The 19,665-nt window shown below is 36.7% G+C and overlaps 1 protein-coding gene across 1 annotated transcript in view; it reads right to left on the reverse strand.

Moving 5' to 3' along the window:
* Positions 1-19,665, reverse strand: part of SGIP1 (SH3GL interacting endocytic adaptor 1) — a 216,755-nt gene that overhangs the window by 92,074 nt on the left and 105,016 nt on the right. Inside the window, exons 4-7 of the mRNA XM_049774428.1 lie at positions 17,869-17,940; positions 13,835-13,891; positions 8,311-8,365; positions 7,469-7,644 (exon numbers count right to left, since the gene is read on the reverse strand). Of these exons, the coding sequence (XP_049630385.1) occupies positions 7,469-7,644; positions 8,311-8,365; positions 13,835-13,891; positions 17,869-17,940 (360 nt within the window). The remainder of the gene's footprint in view (positions 1-7,468; positions 7,645-8,310; positions 8,366-13,834; positions 13,892-17,868; positions 17,941-19,665) is intronic.

The following is a 19,665-nucleotide window of genomic DNA, read 5'->3' on the forward strand; positions in this document are numbered from 1 at the left end:
ACTAGTCTGACAGTTTATTTTATATTTCAATTTGACTTATCAGAAAGTTATTTCTGGTGCTCAAAGAAGATAAAGTGATATGTATGATATGCCTTCAGTAACAATATTGCAAACCAAAGTGTCTAAAAGAAAGAAGAAAGGGAGGGAAGGAGGGAGGGAGGGAGGAGAGAGAGAGAATAATATCTGTCATGGAAGCAGGCTGCATGGAGGGCAGGGTGGTTCGGATACTGGGGACATTGGTGTCTGGAAATGCTCATTGGTGAAGGGTGTTCATTGTACGATTGAAACTCAATCATGAACAACTGTGTAACTGTGTATCTCATAGTGATTCAATTCAAGAATTTATTTATCTAAATAAAAGAAAGTTATTTCTGGCTGTGAGGGTGTTTCCAATGAATTTTGTGTTTGAATACACAGATTCAGTAGACTATAATCCCACATATGGATCATCCAACCTATTGAATTTCTGCCTTCATCTTTGAGATGGGATATGTCCTCTTTTGCCATCACACTGGAATTTACATATCCTGCTCCCCAGATACACTGGACTAGGATGCAATTTTCCCACCAGCTTCCCTGGGCTTCCCTATGAGAGGCGGTATCTGAGGGTTTTCTCCTTTTCATAAGAAATCTCTTTATACACATCACATACATCCCATTAAGTTTACTTTTCTAAAGAACCTTGGAAAAATATAACTATTCAAGCAAACCATTATAGAGAATTAACGATATATCAAGTAGTGCTACAAGAATCTTCTATATATGCATGTTCTGTTCATTCATTCATTTATTGAATAGCTGAACATCCAATGTTATCAAGTATTGTGCTAAGCTTCAGGGCATTTAAAAATCAAGAAGGCTAGGTCCTGCCAGAAACTGACTATAATCTTCCCAAAAATGCCAGAAGGACAGCTATTATCCTCCTTTAAAGATAATGAAATAGGCTTAGGTAATGGGGCTTATCTAACATTCCTGAGGTGAAACATAGAAGATCTTTAGATCTGCCTGAATCCACATGTTCTCTTTTTAGTTATCTCACAGCAGAAGTCTATTGAACCAAAATTTGAGAAATCATTTAAGTGGATAGCAAAGTACACCTACCATGTAAAGTGATCAGTGCAAAGAAATGTTCATAGAACATTAAAAACAAAACAAAAACAATGACAAACCATCACTCTCTCTGCTAAAATTCTGATCTGAAAGAAACATTGTTGTCCATACCCCATAACAAAAAATTCTTGTGTGTAATGACATTTTCATCATGAATCTGAACAAAATGGAAATAAGTAGCCACAATTAGGCAACTCATCTTCTGATGAGCAAAGGAGGCTCTGTTGAGTTTTCCCCTGTTGAATGTGTGACCAGAGGGTGTTGACATGCCATAGTTGGTTCCATTAATATAACGTAACTCCCATTTAGATGTGCAAGCACCTCTCCAATTATTGATGACTGAAAATGTTCTCTGTGATATAAGGAGGCTTTATGTGAGGGCCAGGGGACTCATGGTGGATCCCTAAACGTAGCATGTAGGTTTGTCTTCGGAAATGTTTCTGACACCAGTTGCTTGGAAGATTTTTGGCAAAGAAATTGTTGAATCCACGGTCAGCACTTCTCTGTTAGTTGCAGATTGCCAGGGCCACAAGCCCACTTAGCCTGCCCATATCAGAGTACTGATGGTTGGGTCTGTGGAGTCTGTTCATTTGAGCTATGTACAGGACAAGGCTAAAGTGTCATTCTAGCTTTATGTGATCAGCTTGGGCTGGTGCTTGGCACGCAAAACAGTAACTTTCCTCTCTGTGAACTGTCTCCCAGGTGTTGACTCCAAGGTCATTCTTTCATAGACATCCTACACAGTAGACAAGGGGGTAATGATGGGTCAGCTTTATGAAAAAAGAACTTGGAAAAGAAGAGGCTTATTCTTTGATTCATCCTCAAAAGAACTTAACTACATCCAAGAACAAAAGTTACTGTCAGGATTAATAAGTTTCTTTCAGTAAGGAGACTAATTTTCTCTCAAAGCAGTAAACTTTGACTAGATAGAAAGTGAGCACTAGTACCATTGAAGGGCCACTGGCAGTCAAACCAGTGGGCATTTGAATGAAATGTGTTTCTGTTCATTGTGTTGTTTTTAAGCACAGAGCGCAGAATCACTGGTATTTATAAATTAATTATTAGAACATTTAAAAGAGAGCTTTCTATGTTTGATAGGTTCTCTTAATAAGTAGAGAAGATAAATGGGGAAAATCTCATTACTAATAAGCTAATCACTTCCCCAGGTAATCAAATTATTTAAGATACTATTTTGGTCCTTCCTGTTACATTGGTAGGCCAAGGGGCTACGGATGGAGATAAGGGATGCACGCTGGGAACTTTGATGGAGAGAGGTCAACACAGATGGTGGGAATGGCTCTAATTCACTGTCACTGTATCCTGAAATCCAATTATCAAAGAATTGCAATTCTCAATAGTCTCAATAAAAAATTAAAAAAAGATACTACTTTGGTCCTAAATTTTTCACTGGTTATATGTATGATCCTCTTCTTCCCAGCATACTACTATAACCATATGACTGAATTATGGCCAGTGTAACTCATTGGAAACTTCTGCATTAAATCCTTAAGAAAACCACTTGATTATAAATCCTGATACAATAAATATTGTTTTAAAAGCACTTGATTTTTATTTATCTTCTCTCCAGTTCCAGGTCAAATCATGAAAGTGATTGATGGAGCAGTAATGCAACAGAGAGTTTCTGGGTTCTCTAAGACACCTGGAATAGAATTCTGTGACTCACCTAGATTTCCTACGACCATTGGCTTTGTATGGGAGAGAAATTAACTATGTAGTTGTTTTTATTTTTGCTCAGAGATAATCCCCACCTCTAAACTAAGGAATAACTACTGGCATTGATCAGGGGACCATATTGGATGCTGAGGATTAAACCTGGGACAGCCGTGTGTGAGTATACTCTTTCCAGCCCCAACCATTTATTCTGCTTAAATGACTGGTTTTGGTTAAAATAGCTAAAACCAATGTTTTTTGGTTAATATAGCTTTACCAATTTTCTGGCTTTCACAGATAACTAAAACTTGGGTGATGATGACTCTTTGGCCTAACAAGGCATCTTATTAGGATACACTCACATGAAATCATAGATTCTAACATGGCAGCATGTGGTTTACCACTTGTCCTTGAATGCATGAGACTGAACAGCATGGCTAGAACTGGCCAGACTACCTTTTTCCCCAAAGAAAAGAAAACAACACCCTCTATCAGTGAGTAAATCCTGACAGCAGTAGTAGTGTCTCTTCTATTTTGGCCCTCTGTCTTGTTCTGGTATACAGTATAATTAATTTCTTTGTTTGTTTGTTTGGGTTTTTTTGGCCACATCTGGTGATGCTCAGGGGTTAATTCTGGCTATGTGCTCAGAAGTCTCTCATGACTTGGGGGACCATATGGGATGCTGGAGGATCGAAGTGGGGTCTGTCCTAGGCTAGACCGGCAAGGCAGATCATGCCATGGTACCACACCGTGCCACTGCTCCACCCCCAACATTATAGGTTCAAGGTGAGGACCGACTGCAATTATGTTTGTTGATACAAACATATTCAGCACTTAAAACCTTTATTCTTTATGTTGCTGAAGCTTTGTTCAGGGGTTGAGTTTTTCAAACAGGCATATTATACAAAATATACCAGTACATAATCTATTCATCTATTTATCACATTAACTCATTGAGTGATATGGCCACAGAGTATTATTGTACAGGGTTTCTATTAAAATAATATAAAACCAATTAAGGATAAGTATCAATGAGTAAAAATTCATGTTAATACATGTATAAAAAGAACAAGTGAAATATAACTATATCTTAAAATTCTTCAAAGGAAGTAGAAAACAGAAATGCAACAAAAGGTATTGTTAGAATAGTTTATCATTTAGTGTATCTCTGTGGCATAGTAACCATACTTAAATGAAATATTCTGCTGGAGCTTAACCAATACAGGATCCATTTTTCTATTAGTAATGGAAGGTTGGATGTCTAAAAGTCTGCTTACTTGACATGAAAACATTGAAGTACAAAAATCGACAATTTTATCATGACACTAGTTGGATTTCAGAAGCCTTCCTTCCTTCCTTCCTTCCTTCCTTCCTTCCTTCCTTCCTTCCTTCCTTCCTTCCTTCCTTCCTTCCTTCCTTCCTTCCTCTTACTTCATTCCTTACTTCCTTCCTTCCTTCCTTACTTAGTTCCTTCCTTCCTTCATTACTTCCTTCCTTCCTTCCTTCCTTCCTTCCTTCCTTCCTTTGTCTCTCTCCCCTCCCTCCTTCTTTCCTTCCCTTTTCCCTCCTTTTCTTCCTTCCTTCCTTCCTTCTTTCCTTCCTTTCTCTTTCATTTTTTCTTCCTTTCTTTCTTCCTTCCTTCATCTCTCTCTCTCTCTTTCTTTCTTTCTTTCTTTCTTTCTTTCTTTCTTTCTTTCTTTCTTTCTTTCTTTCTTTCTTTCTTTCTTTCTTTCTTTCTTTCTTTCTTTCTTTCTTTCTTTCTTTCTTTCTTTCTTTCTTTCTTTCTTTCTTTCTTTCTTTCTCTCTCTCTCTCTCTCTCTTTCTTTCTTTCTTTCTTTCTTTCTTTCTTTCTTTCTTTCTTTCTTTCTTTCTTTCTTTCTTTCTTTCTTTCTTCTTCTTCTTTCTTCTTCCTTCTTCTTTCTTCTTCTTCTTCTTTCTTCTTCTTTCTTTCTTTCTTTCTTTCTTTCTTTCTTTCTTTCTTTCTTTCTTTCTTTCTTTCTTTCTTTCTTTCTTTCTTTCTTTCTTTCTTTCTTTCTTTCTTTCTTTCTTTCTTTCTTTCTTTCTTTCTTTCTTTCTTTCTTTCTTCCTTCCTTCCTTCCTTCCTTCCTTCCCTCCCTCTCTCTCTTTCTTCCTTTCTCCCTTCCTTCCTTCCTTCCTTCCTTCCTTCCTTCCTTCCTTCCTTCCTTCCTTCCTTCCTTCCTTCCTTCCTTCCTTCCTTCCTTCCTTCCTTCCTTCCTTCCTTCCTTCCTTCCTTCCTTCCTTCTTCCTTCCTTCCTTCCTTCCTTCCTTCCTTCCTTTCTTTCTCTCTCTCTCTCCTTTCTTTTCTTTTTCTCTCTCCCTCTTTCTGTTTTGGACCACACCATCTCATGTGTTACTCCTGGCTCTGCTGTCAGGAATTACTGTTGGCTGGCTTGGGATACCACATGGGGTACCATGGACTGAACCCCAGTTGGCCATGTACAAAGCAAATGCCCTACTTGATGTAATATCACTCTAGCCACAGAAGGCTATTTCTACTTTGCATTTCTGGAGAGGAAGTATAATGAATTTCATTTTTAAAATGTTCATTTGAAAAATACACACATGGCTTACAAAGTGTGTAAGTAATCTGTTCCCACTTACAATCTCTATGTATACTATGTTCATTCAGGTATGTGCTTACTTTTCCCAATTCTATAGAGATATTCTATACTAAATACCAAAATCATAAATATTTGGGAAGCAAGTAATGGCAGAACCATATTCTTACATTTTAGGACACAATTATATTAAGGGATTGAGACCATGAAATGATTTGAGGGTGGCTGGATTTGGGATGTTATTGGCATATAGAAACTAATTAATGACTTTTCCTGTAGCTTTAATATTGTTTCTTTTTTATATTGCCAGCAGAAAACACAAATATATATATATTCAATATATGTATTTTATATTTATATATAAACTATAATGTATGACATAAATAATGTATATAAATTATATAAATAATATAATTTATATTAATGAATTATACACACATTAAAATATAATACTGTAACTCTATTACCCTAAAAGGTGCTGGAAGAGCTCCGAGTCAATAAGCAGTCTTCTCTCTGCCCCCTTAGCAACATATCCGAATGGGAGAATGTCTACAAATGACTTAAACTTTTGATAGAGTGGGTTTTAGAGAACATATTCCTTCTTAGACTCATGTATCTGTGAGAAGCTTTTACCATATATCTGGTCTGAGTCTGATCTCATATTTTTTATGTAGATTTATTCACTTAGAAGAACTTGCTCTTATACTTATTCTAGGTAATTTTCAAGTGCCCACTAAGTTGGTATAAACTGGTACCTGCCATTTAAATACACTTTACAATTAATTGACAACATTTGTGTTCATTTTATTTGCCACTAATAATGCTGATAAGGGCCACTCTAAGCTTGAAAGCCCACTAAGCATTATAGAAGGCACCATTGTTGTTTGTAGCAAAGCTGATGTCTTTGTCATCATGGACAGGCAAATGTCTATTCTTCAAGGCGAAACTATTACAACCCCTTTTAAAGCTAAGAAGAGATATTTCAATAAGCATCTTTAAAATGGCTGAAAATTTACTAACTCTTATTGTTCAGGATAAATGCACAGGGTAGGGAAACCATATCTCTCTATAGAAGATGTCAAGAACACATTAGTGGCTAGTTTGAGAGCATTCATTTGCTCTTTGTGGCTATTTTTAGAAAACAGTGATAGCATTTATCAAGTCATTCAGGGAAAATACTATAAAATCATGAAACTCAGAATCTAGCAGTTATATTTACTGGGTCGGGGCTGGGAGAATACAAATTATGGGAAAATAAAAATACAAATAATATAAATGAGGCATACCTGTATTTGAGATGCCCAAAAGGATGTTTTAGACACTTTAATAATAAAATAAAATGAATAGTATGAGTTTTAGTATCCATACTAAGATTTTAGATTAATATAGATTATTAGAGCATAGCAAATCAAAAGCTGATTGTGATTTTTTTCACTTGTTTCAAAATAGCAATATCCTTGGCTTTTTTTCCCCTTGAGTTTTAAAAACATCATTATTAGTCAATGTAAATATTTTATATTGTTTTAAGTGGTGTAAGGAAAAAAGCTAGGCAATACTTCTTTTTCTGCGGGGGTGGGGAGTTATTCCCAGCAGAGCTCAGGGCTTCCTCCTGGCTCTGTGCTAAGGAATCTCTCCTGGCAGTACTTGGGAAATGTAGGTGATACTGGGCATTGAACTATGTATAAGACAATTGTCTTATCCACTATACTATACTCTGGCCCCAAGTCTGGGTAATCCTTTTGCCTTTTTCTTTCTTCTTTTTAAATAATTACCCTGAGGAAGACTGGCACTCTGGTGAATAGTTAATGCTAAACTAACATTAACCTTATTGGAAATTAAAGTACCTCAATAAACTTTTTAGAACCCCAATCAACAACAAAAAAATTAAAAATGCTTACAAGAAAATTGGAAAAGAAATGAGCATCTCTTTTCCATTTGAAAAGCTTAAAAAATGTAACATAAAACATACAATTTTCTAGAACATGTTTTGGCATGTTATAGCATCAGAAAACAGGGTCCAAACACAAACATCTGATTCACTTCAGATGGATGGACAGACACCAGCTCTTCCAACCCCATCAATGGCCTGGAGGCAAGTCCCAACTCACCACTGGGGAAGGGGATAAGGCAATGTTGCCGATGGATGCCTTGAGTTCATCTACTGTTGCTGCATTCTTAAGAACATCTTTAGATTGCAATGGCTTAATCTTGATGTTGAATTTCTTGTGTGATTCTTCCTCCTCTTCAGATTCACTGGAGGAATAAAAGTGCTTTCCTTTGGTAGGTAGAACACAGTTAAAGAAACATGCCTGGGAGATCATGAACAGAAGAGGGATGAACAGAAGAGGGAACACATAAAAACAAACAAACAAACAAAAAAAAAACAGAGCAACATTGCTAGTCTATTCAGGGATGGCAGAGAAGTCCAACAAAAATCAAAGGGGAAATCAACAAAATAGAAATTATTCACTGCCATTAGAACATAATTGTGGATGGGGAATTGTAAGCAGCAGTGATGAGAACTGTTTCCATTTTGCCTGAAATTAGTTCTAAGTGGGGTCCTGCTTTGAACACAGGTTATATGCAAAAAGGAGAGACACTTGAAGGACTACTGGGGAGGAGATTCAAGTGCCTGAGAATGTGACCTGCTCTGCCCAGACATCATGTGTGGGGAGAGAACAGTGAGATCTGTCAACAACACTGTCATATCAGGTTTAAGCAGATGCTCTCCAATATCCATATTTCACCCTTTCTTCCATTTTCTCTTTTTTTCAGGCTAAATGCTTGCTAACCAGTAGTTTTCAGGCTGTTCTTCTGTTTTATTTTTTTTATCTCTAATATTAGAAGCAACAGGAATTGCAAAGCTTAGGGTTATTTCAATGCCTTTTCAAATTAACCAAAAATGAAATAAATATAATTCTAAAAATCTAAAAATGCCAATAAAGGATATAGCCAGGTTCCTCTGGTCTGATACTGTAGCCTTCTTCATCCAGCTCAGGTGAGTTCTACAAAATATAAGCAAGATATTAAGTGATGGTTATGCTGATCAAGTTGAAGCAATGAGTCACTTTCCCTTCTAGAACCTTCTACTTAAAGATATAGTTCTATCTCTTACTTTAGGCTGCTAGATTTTTCACTTGGAGAAGTGATTGCTGAGCACTTTCTATTGAAAATAAAAAGTGGTAACAGCCAATGACAAAAATAAATTTCCAAGAGAATTTGTCACGCATTTACAAGAAGTCAAGAATTATGCTAGGCAACAATTGTGAGGGGATACAAAGCATTTGTCCTTGAAAAATTAAAAAGTACTTTGGTAGAGAAAATTCAAAACAGAAAATATGAGTAATAAGAGTTTTCAGGGAGAAGAGATTTGGATGAGATTTCAGCCTGTGAAGAATGTGTTCCTTTCAGGGCACAGGGAAAGGTTAAAGGGGATTTGATTTTGAGATGGGAAAAGGGAAAGGTAACAACCAATAAAGTTAGATCAGAGAAGGAGCTATATGGTGGGAAATAGGAAAAATAAAACCTTGGTGTGCTCCTAAGCTGGAGGAAGATTTGCTTGAGACAGCTACTGCAGCTATGAATTTGGGTAGGACAAGCTACAAAATATATCTTGTGGTGTTTTTGAGGTAAGACTTATTATAGCTTGGTAGTAGAAAAAACTGGATAAAGGCAATGAATTTAAGATATTTGCATAAGAGATGGGCCAAGTTGATGGTAGGAAGGATATCAAGAACATTTGGAGGACAAATTTTTAGTTTTTGGTAATAGATTGATCACAGGTTAAAAAAAAATCAGGAACAGTAAAGTTTTAGAAGACCCCAAGATTTCTAATCTCAAATCCTGGAGGTTCTTCTGGCATATTTGGGCAGAACTGATTGCAATAAGACCTAAGTTAACATTATTTTGGTGGGGGTGGGAGACTTAATAGGTAAGGAAAGTTAGCATGACTGGCAATATCATTACATTTGAGTTGCTGCCTTCTAGTAAGCAGGATAATTCATGCCTCATTTCCTTGGATCTTTCTAAGAACCATATGAAGATGGATAGATTCCTTCACCAAGAAAGGCACTAAAGGAAACCAGATTGCTATTTCTCATGAAAATAAACCTCTCCAATGGCAACTCTGGCTCTTGATCTTAGGTTTGAGACAATACAAATCTATGTCTCAGAGAGAAAATAAGGGAAAAGTTCAAGGATGGTCCTTCTGACTTTGTGGTTAGAGGCCTGGAAGCAAAGAAGAGTTGAAGAGAAATTTTGGAGTTTTTGTAACAATAGAAATGCCATGAAAAGGAATTGAACACCATAGAAAAGGCATTTCGAGTGAGCAAATTATGAGTTCCCCTCTTTTTTTTAGTAACCAGTTACTTTTTTCTTAATACAAGTATATTGAAGTGCTAAGGAACTATCACCAGTTTCTCATAACATACAAAGTCCAGTCCTTGGTGTAACCCTTATCATTCTAGTGTTGAAATTTTCTAAGTAGATCTCCCATCAACCTTTAGAGAACTTCTTCCCATGGTTAAATTTTTTCATTTGAAAATAACTTTCTCATGTCAAGGTCTTTATAGATGCCATGATATACCTTAAAAATGCTGCTAGTTGGGATCCCCAGTGAGAAAGTGCCTAAAAGATAACTCATGATTTAGAAAGAGCCCAGGGGAAGTGTGAGGACATGAACTTAACCCCAGGGCCACCTGTGTGCCAAGAGATCATGGTTGCCTCATTGTTTGGGAATCATTGATGAGGGAAAATTAAAAAAATAACCTAATTATTTCCAGAAATTGTTTTTTATTGTACTATTAGAATAATAAGAAAAGATGAAATCATGCTATTTGCAGCTGCTGGGATGGATCTGGAGTGTATCATGTTGAGTGTAGTTAGCCAGAAGAAGAGAGACAGACAGACACAAAATGATCTCTCTCAGATGTGGGATAAAAAGAAAACTGGCATGAGGGAAAATAGATGCATAAAGGAAACAGAAACTGAAGACTGGTTTCACAAGGAAACTCACCATCCGAGAGAAGAGGGGATGGATGGGGTGGACTGTGGGAATATGGCAAGAGAAAAGGACATTATGGTGGGGGATGTGGTATTGGAATTTTTATGTATGTAATCATGCCAATAACAGTTTTGTAAACCACATTGCTTAGAATAAGCATTTAAAAAATCATAGTAATTCCTATGTGTCCTGGTAGTTTTGCTTTTTTAAAACAAATTTGCAGGAAATGATCCTTTATTTAAGAATCAGGAGCTGACCAGACATAACAGTATAGGATTTATGTTCTAGATAGGAAGTACTACCTACTACTTGATAGGCAATTTTTTATTAATAATTTTTATTTTGACCAAAGTGGATTACAAATCATTTGTTTTTACAATCACCATGCTTATTTAGCCGATCTTACTTTTGTGTGCAGCAAAAACTAAAGTATAAAAAAAGTCTAAGTTAAAAGTTAAAAAAAGTTAAATTTGGGGCCAGAGAGGTGGTACTAGAGGTAAGGTGTCTGCCTTGTGGTTCGATCCCCCGGAGTTCCATATGGTCCCCCCAAGCCAGGGGCAATTTCTGATCACTGAGCTAGAGTAACTCCTGAGCATCAAATGGGTGTGGCCAAAAAAGCCAAAAAAAAAAAAAAAGTTAAATTGGAGAACAGGTATTATTTTATCAATTTCTATTAACTTTACTTGTAACATTATTTGTGAAAACTTTTAATTAGGGGTAAAATACAGTGGCCATATGATCTAAGGAATTGACATGTAAAACATATTTTTAAAGCACATTTCTGAGAAACTAATATTTGAGGACCGGGTAATGAGTCAGACAGGATAGCAGGTTTTAGAATGTAGGGGTGGAAAACATGCATAATTTAACCTCTTCAAACTTCAGTTTTCTTTTTTTCTAAATTGCAGATAATATAGCATTTATCTTTTTTTTTGGGGGGGGGGGCACACCCAGTGGTTCTCAGGGATTACTCCTGGCTAACTGCTCAGAAATAGCTCCTGGCAGGCATGGGGGACAGGATTCGACACCAGGATTCGAACCAACCACCTTAGGTTCTGGGTTGGCTGTTTGCAAGGCAAACACCACTTTGCTATCTCTCCGGCCTCTAGTACTTATCTTTTGTTTTGTTCAGTTCTGATTTAGTTTTGGGGGTCACACCTAAATATTCTCAGAGCTTACTCTTGGATCTGTACTCAGAGATTCTGGTGGGATGTGAGTCAATGTGGAGTGCCAGGAATCAGACCTGCATCAGCCACATTATGTAAACAAGTACCCTGCCTGTTATACTATTCTTCCAGCCCCAGTATTGATCTTTATAAGTGGCAAAAGTTCAATAGCATTTAATAACATGACTGACAGAAGCAGAGCCTATTCAATAAAGAAAAGTATTCTTATTATAAAAATAAAATATTAGGGGTTGGAGCAATAAAACAGGGGGTAGGCTGACTCAGGTTTGATCCCTGGCATCCCATATGGTCCCCCAAGCCTTTCAGGAGTGATTTCTGAGTGTAGAGCTAGTAACCCCTGAATGCAGCTGGGTGTGGCTCAAACCCCATGAATAAATAAATAAATATTAATTAATTAACAAATATGTAAACATTTTAGATCTTGAGTTTTGTTTTGGGGTGATATCTGTCAATGCACAAGAATCACTCTTGTTGAGCTTGGAGGATCATATGGGGTACCAGGAATTGAACCCAGGTCAGCCTTGTACAAAGCAAGTGCCTGACCCACTGTCCTCTATCTTTGGTCCCTCAAGTTTAACTTTTAAGAAAGATAAGATTAAGCAAAAAAATCACCTAAAGGATAATTGCAAAGAACTTTACAGGGTCTGTGAATGTGGACCTTCATAATATAATAAAATATTATTTTTGGTGCAAATATACTATTTTACATGATGAAAACCCCAGGGGTGATTTTGACAGAAGTTGCTAAAGTGTGTGGTGGTGACATTAATCAGTTACTGGGGGCATTGTGAAGACAGTTTAGTTCTCAGCTGGGATTCTCACTTCTTATTAAGAAACTACTGATTGCCACCTAAGATAAGAAAATTTTTTTATCAAAAGGCCATTCTAGTTTTGTGTTTTGGGTAATATTCAAACCTCACATATGAGTATTATTAGACAGGTCTTCTGGATGTGATTAGGTTCCAAGGGTGTAGCTTTCCTGATTCAGATTAGTGCCCCCCGTTTTCTTTGGGTTTTTGGTTTTTGGGCCACAACTGCTAACACTCTGGGATTACTCCTGGCTCTGAGCTCAGAAATTTCTCCTGGCTTAGGGGACCATATGGGACGCTGAGGATGGAACCCAGGTCCTTCCTGGGTCAGCTGCGTGCAAGGCAAACACCCTACAGTTGTACTATTGCTCTGGCTCCAGATTAGTGCCCTTCTTAAAGAGATTCCAGTGAGGTTATAGCTAGGAAGTTTGACTAAAACTAGAAAGTGTACTCTGAACCATACACCCACCCTATGCCAAGTCTTCTGCCATCTTATTCAAGAATTTCCCAGATGCTAGACCAACTAGGAAAAAAAAATCACGTTTTGACTTCTCAGTTTGTAAATTATTTTTTGTTCAAGTATTCTAAATGAATACTTGATGACATTATGACGTCAAAAGTCAGAGATTAAGAAACTTGTTATGAATCTCAAATATTTCTTAGAAATAGAAACAGGGTGGCTGGAGAGATAGCATGGAGGTGAGGCATTTGCCTTGCATGCAGAAGGATGGTGGTTCGAATCCCAGCATCCCATAGGGTCCCCCGAGCCTGCCAGGAGTGATTTCTGAGCATAGAGTCAGGAGTAACTCCTGAGTGCCACCGGGTGTGACCTATAAACCAAAATAAATAAATAAATAAATAAGAAAAGAAAAAAGAAAGAAATAGAAACAGGACAAAAAATCTGCAGTTTATTTTTAAAATGTAAAGGTAACTTTTTAAAACACAGTATAAGGTAGGCAAGGAACTAAAAGTATATTACAAATACTTTGTTCATTGATTCATTGCAATCAGGCTATAAAGACTTCATTTTTGCTGGTCGAAAAGTAACTATCCTGAGCCCCCCAACAGATGTGTATGGGGACTAGGTCTTGAACCCAGATCAAACAGACTTTAGGGGTGCTTTTTGGGGGGAGTTGTAGTAGGCATGTCTCTGCTGTGCTTAGCGCTTACTTTTGGCTCTGTGCTCAGAGAACATTCCTGTTGTTACTCAAGGAACTAGATACAGTGCTTGGAATGAAACTAGATTTTTAACCGGGGTCAGCTCAATGCAAGGTGAATTCCTTAATCTCTATACCAGCTCAATGCTCAAGACTAGTGAGTTTTACTAGTTCTTTTTATCCTAAGTGAGCCAGACACTTTCTAATGGAATGGAGAGTGTCTCAATTACTTTATATTTTATTATAAGTAGAAAAATGCCTCAATTAATTTTTAAACTGTGAAAATATGTAATAAAGAAAACAACCTTCTGATACTCACATATCTTTCCCAATCAATTTCGGCATAAAATCCATTTGGTGCCCCGTTGCTTTTCTTCTGTAATAAATTTGAAAATAAATTTAGAAGAGAAACACTAGAATGAAATAAAAAGGAACAAACAGCACTTAACTCTTATCTGCATTTAGTAAGAGCTATCAAAATCCAGCACCGGAAAGACAATTAAAAGCAGTCTAATAAGAAACCACACTGATGAACTGAACAGTAAGTTGACCTTCCGTGACACAGTGTATAAAGAGCTTACAAATTTAGCTCACAAGAGATTGCAGGACGTCTAAGCATAGGGATATCAGCAATAAACTATCCATATTTTATTATAGTAATAAATAATTAGCAACACATACATTATAATTTGATCCCCTATGACTTCAGAGAATATCTGTCATCTATCTATCTATCTATCTATCTATCTATCTATCTATCTATCTATCTATCTATCTATCTATCTATCTATCTATCTATCTATCTCTCTCTCTCTCTCTCTCTCTGTCTGTCTGTCTGTCTGTCTGTCTGTCTGTCTGTCTGTCTCCCTGCCTGTCTGTCTCCCTGTCTGTCTGTCTGTCTCCCTGCCTGTCTGTCTGTCTATCATAGAAACATGTTAACTTTAATGTTGCTCTCATGTACAACTAATATCATCTAACACAACTAACATCTAGTACAACAAGCACATCACAAAATATTCAACCAGTATTTATTCAAGTCACTAACTAATCTTTAGCTTTTTTAACATAAAGCAACTTTTTATTACTACCCTTTTATTTTATTTTTATCTTTGGGGTCACACCTGGTGGCTCTCAGGAGTTACTCCTGGCCCTGCTCTCTCAGAAGTCATTCTTGGTAGGCTCTGGGGACCATATGGGATGCCTTTAGTCAAACCTGGGTCTGTCCTTTGTTGGGCACATGCAAAGGCAAATGCCTCACTGCTGTTCTATCACTCTGGCCCTATTACTACCCTTTTAAAAGATGATATAGAAAATTTTATAGACTATAAAGAAACTCTAAAAAGACTATAAAAAATGAGCTAATTGAGCTCTTAACTATTCAAAATGGTATTGATATTCAGATGAAGTCAGTTTAAACTATGAAATGATTAAAATATTGATTTAAATTTCTACCCTCCATCTGTCCTCTGTCTCCAATGTGTTATTGCAAGACAATGGATATCAGCAGTTCTCTCTGAGGATTATCATTTAAACCCTAGAACTGCCATGATGCATGACTATAAGTGCTGGAGAAAGGATAAGTGGCCATCTAAATAAAAACTGATAGTATTTTCAACTCTTTGTGAGCAAAGGGAAAAAATACAAATCAGGTTGGTAATGGAGACTATTCAACAACATTCCTACATTTGGAACATAGAGCCACGTATGTCAATAAGCAATGACAGGTATCAGGTATCCATCAAATAGTGACTTATTAGGCTTGCGGACAGGATCTCTAATTTTGCAACCACAAATAAAGGTCACTTGAACTAGAGCTTGAACAGTTAACACCCAAGTCAACATATGTATGAAATGATGCTTTTATGTATGCATGTAGTATCACCTGAAAATCAATTTTTTCCTATTCATAATCACTGCATGAGATTTGCATACAAGAACTATCACATACAAGAACTATGACACACTTCCATAAACCTGACCTAGAAACTGAAGGCTCATGCCCCATTTCTTGGTTCTACTTCTAACAAAGATGATGTATTCAGACTCCCTCATTTTACCTTTCCCACAAAATTACCATTATTGAACTAGGTTCAATATGTCAGAGATATTTGTTCTACTTTCATCTAAGTTTGCTTTAAAAACCTGTTAAATCAGGTTTGCACCTGTTTGAGCTATAAATATACTGTTGAGGCTATGGTCCATTAAGTAATTTACTTTCTTCAAAATGTGTCCTGTACTAATGTCTTCACTGCCAAATTATTCAAATTCTTCTAAAAAACATATACAATGAATTTAATATACAAACTTAATTTTTAATCACGTGAAATTAAATTAACTTGATTTTCAGACCTAAACTTGTAAATTTTGTCATCAACTTATTTCTATTAATATGCCTTTGAGTTTTAAATAGCCTATTCAATACAAAGTTTTTTGTTGAAAAACTAAGTGAAAGTAAACTTCGGAATTCAGATTTTTTTCATGTTCTGCAATTTGCTTCCATAACAATCTCTGTCATTAAAATCTATGAAATTAAAATAGCAGATATGCTCAAATGAATAAACTACTGTGTATATGTATTGCTCTCTCCTGACAACATATATATATATATATATATATATATATATATATATATATACAACATTAAGGATAAAAAATGCTTTTGAATTGTCTAGATTTTGACTGAGTGAAAATTTCCCAGTTTCCATGGAAACCAGCAGACGATTGAGAAGAAAGCAAAACATATGAAAAAATTATGTTAAAAACAAGAGCATTCAAAACAGAAATGCCAACCAGAAACAACAAATTATAACAATAAATTCTTTGGGGGCAGATATTCAAAACAACACATACACACAGAGATTTAGTAGAGAAATGAGCAATTTGGCTTCATCCATGTTAAGAAAGTCTTGAAAGCTATTTGATTTCACAACCAAAATCATCACGTTGAAGTTAGGCTTTGAGCTTGGATGAAATTCTTCTGGTCAACTTCCAGAAAGTAATAATCCTCTTAGTCTGACCACTTAAATAAGATACAGTTTGTAACGGTCATAGGGAAGGTAATAGCTTCATTGATTTTTTTCTTCCATTGGAAAATTGAACAGCCAAAGAATCTAGTGGGGAAATATTGAAAAATTTGGCTGTATTGGCTGTTCACCAACTCACAGACAGATTTTTCTCCCTGCAGTTAGAATGAATTATTCTTTTATTTTTCTATTTTCTAAAAGTCTGGCAGAAACATTTTAAATAAATCTATATTTATTTTGATTTGGGCTTACTTCTGACTCTCTGCTCAAGGATGACTCCTTTATGGATTATGAAGACAATATGGGATTCTGGTGATCAAAGTCAGGCCACCTGCATACAACGCAAGTGCCATGCCTCCTGTATTATATATCTTTGTCTTTCCTGAAATATATTTTGTAACTCAAGTATATAATAGTTATTCACAGACCACTGAGACTCACAACAATGTTAAATTATATTCTAGATACTTTACTTTTGTCATGTTTATTATCTCATACTCAGATTATATAGTGGGCCCCATTAAATTTAGTAACAATTATATTCAATTAATAAATTTTAAGGTTTTCAATTTCTACTTAAAAGTCTCCTCTTTTTCCCAGTTCAGTTCATGATCATGCAGTGTTCCTTGGGAGAAACATATTAAAGACTCAGGTTGTATGTCCTAAATATAAACTCTTACCATGGGAGTAAACTTGACTATCTTTGTAGACAATCCAATTAAACAGCACTGTATAATAGAATCCTATGTAGATGGAAGTACTCAGTTTGCGTACTGGCCAGGATGGCAGCCACCAGCCATAAAAGTTCTAGACTGCTTGAAATGTGACAATTCAATAAGTGCATTTTAAATAACCATGCACAATCACTATGTTGGATAACATAGCTAGAGTGGTTTTATAGGTTGGGCCCATACAAGTTTTGTTTTATTCTATAACTGTTGGTCTAGACGTTGTTACCCATAGGCCAAGTTTCTCTTGAATTTTGGTGTTACTTAAATAATATTCTAACAAATGGCTATTCAGTTTATACTATGGTAAGTCTATTATAGCCAAAGTTTTTAAAAAGTAGATATCAGATTCTTTTAAAAAAATCTGATCCCTCTACTGTAAGACACATTAAATCCATGTATTTTATGTGATATAATTCTTTAGAGGTGTATTTATCAATCAGTATCATAGAGTCTGTACTGTTGACTAAAAAAATGGGGCCCCAGCAAGTTGGAAACATCCAAGAAAAAGTTTACTCCTATTGTCTCACACTTCAAACTGGGAATTTACTCACTGTTTCTACAACCCCTTGCAAATTTTAAACTAAAATCTGGTTCCTTACCGAAACTTTTTTTCCTCCTTCACGCGCACACTCTGCTTTGCTATTGTAGGGTGGTTCATGAGGGCTGGGCTGCTGGAATTGATTGTTTTCATGTAGAAAAAAGTTGTTAAAGAATCTGTTTGTTCTTTGAGACACATAAGAATCACATGGCATCAGCAAACATACCATAGAAGAAACAATTTCTAGGTCAAATTTGTAGGGCCTGCCCATCTTGGCAGGTTTACATCAGCGAAGAGGAGACTTTGGGGCTCATAACAAGGCTCTATTCAGCAGGCCAGCATGGCTGGATGGGAAGAAGAAAGGTAGGAGGCAGAAGACACTTCCTGGGTACTGGGGATTAGGTAGATTTATTCCCCATTCTGCCAGTACTTCATTTACAAGAAGAGAAGAGACACCAGGCTACACTAAAGAGACTGAATTAGGTTAGTTACATTTCTAGTTAGAGTGTGAAACGTCTCCTTGTACTATACTTCACTGGGCTAAAAATCTTCTTTGGGTCAACACCCATAGCAAGAACAGGTGACAACTCTACATTGGAGTCCTTTTCTGAACACCTTTTGCAGAGGAGCAGAGAGGAACAGCTCCCAGCAGTGGCTGGGACCCTCATTTCCTACCAAATTCCTGCCTTTCTCTGCATGGATGGTAATCTGAAAGTGCATCCTGAACAAATGAGTTTGCCTCTGGGTTAGAATACACAATCACACACTGTCACCTGAGGCCACGGACATCATGAGAGACAACTCTGCTAAGATAGGTGCATTCAGCCAGTGGAAAGCAAGGCAAATCCACCAGCATGCTTCCATCCTTGCCACAGACTATGGACTAATACTCAGAGCACTGTCAGCAAAGATGGGCTGTGTGGAAGTGAAGAAAGTGACCTTAAGTAGGTCAAGCCTAGTTTGTTGTTAAGTCTAGTGTGTGGCCTTGGGAACTTGATTAGCAATAATCACACCCTGGATAAACCTCATTGGCTATGATACTGGCCCTGCACAAAACTGGCCTTGGAACTAGAAAAGTTGATTATAAACCAGAGATGGGCAAAGCACCTTCACAATTTGTGGCATTGCATTGGTGAAACTGTCCATTAAAACTCTAGACATTTTAAAGATGATCATTTAGAAATGAAAAGAGCCACATACGATGGATCTGTGGGTACATTATCTGAAAGAAATCAGTCTGTATTTGAAAAGACAATCTCCAAGGACTCCATGCAAACAGACATGCTGGCCCATAGGCACTGACAAGATAAGTAGTTCTGAAAATCAGCTGGCTGTAATGAATGGGCAAAAATTGAAAGACATGTCCAATAGCAAGATAAGCCACAAAGTAGTAATTTCCAATTATCTACAAATGGCACCCACTTTGCTGCTGTGGACATGAATTTTTTCAGAATGTAACCTTTTTAAACAGGTCTGCATGATTAAAGAGAAATCATTCCTCTTCCCTAATGTTCACCATATTTATGCACTTTCAGTTAAATAACAGAAAAACTACTTCTAAGTATTGACACGTGATTTGTTTTTGTTTGTTTGTTTTGTTTTGTTTTGGGGACACACTGGGTGGCGATCAGAAGTTACTCCTGGCTCTGAGCTCAGAAATTGCTCCTGACAGGCTTGTCACGTGCAAGGCAAACACCCTACTACTGTGCTATATCACTCCAGTCCTCAATGACATGTGACTTAAGATGACATCAGAGATAAGCACTTTGAAACTCAGACACAAAGACCAGATTTGGGGGATGGGAGACTAGCTAAGGACCTCAGACCACGCAGGTTCAGAGTTTCTGCAACATGCCAG

The sequence above is a fragment of the Suncus etruscus genome, chromosome 6 (genome assembly GCF_024139225.1).
Source record: "Suncus etruscus isolate mSunEtr1 chromosome 6, mSunEtr1.pri.cur, whole genome shotgun sequence".
NCBI lineage: Eukaryota > Metazoa > Chordata > Mammalia > Eulipotyphla > Soricidae > Suncus > Suncus etruscus.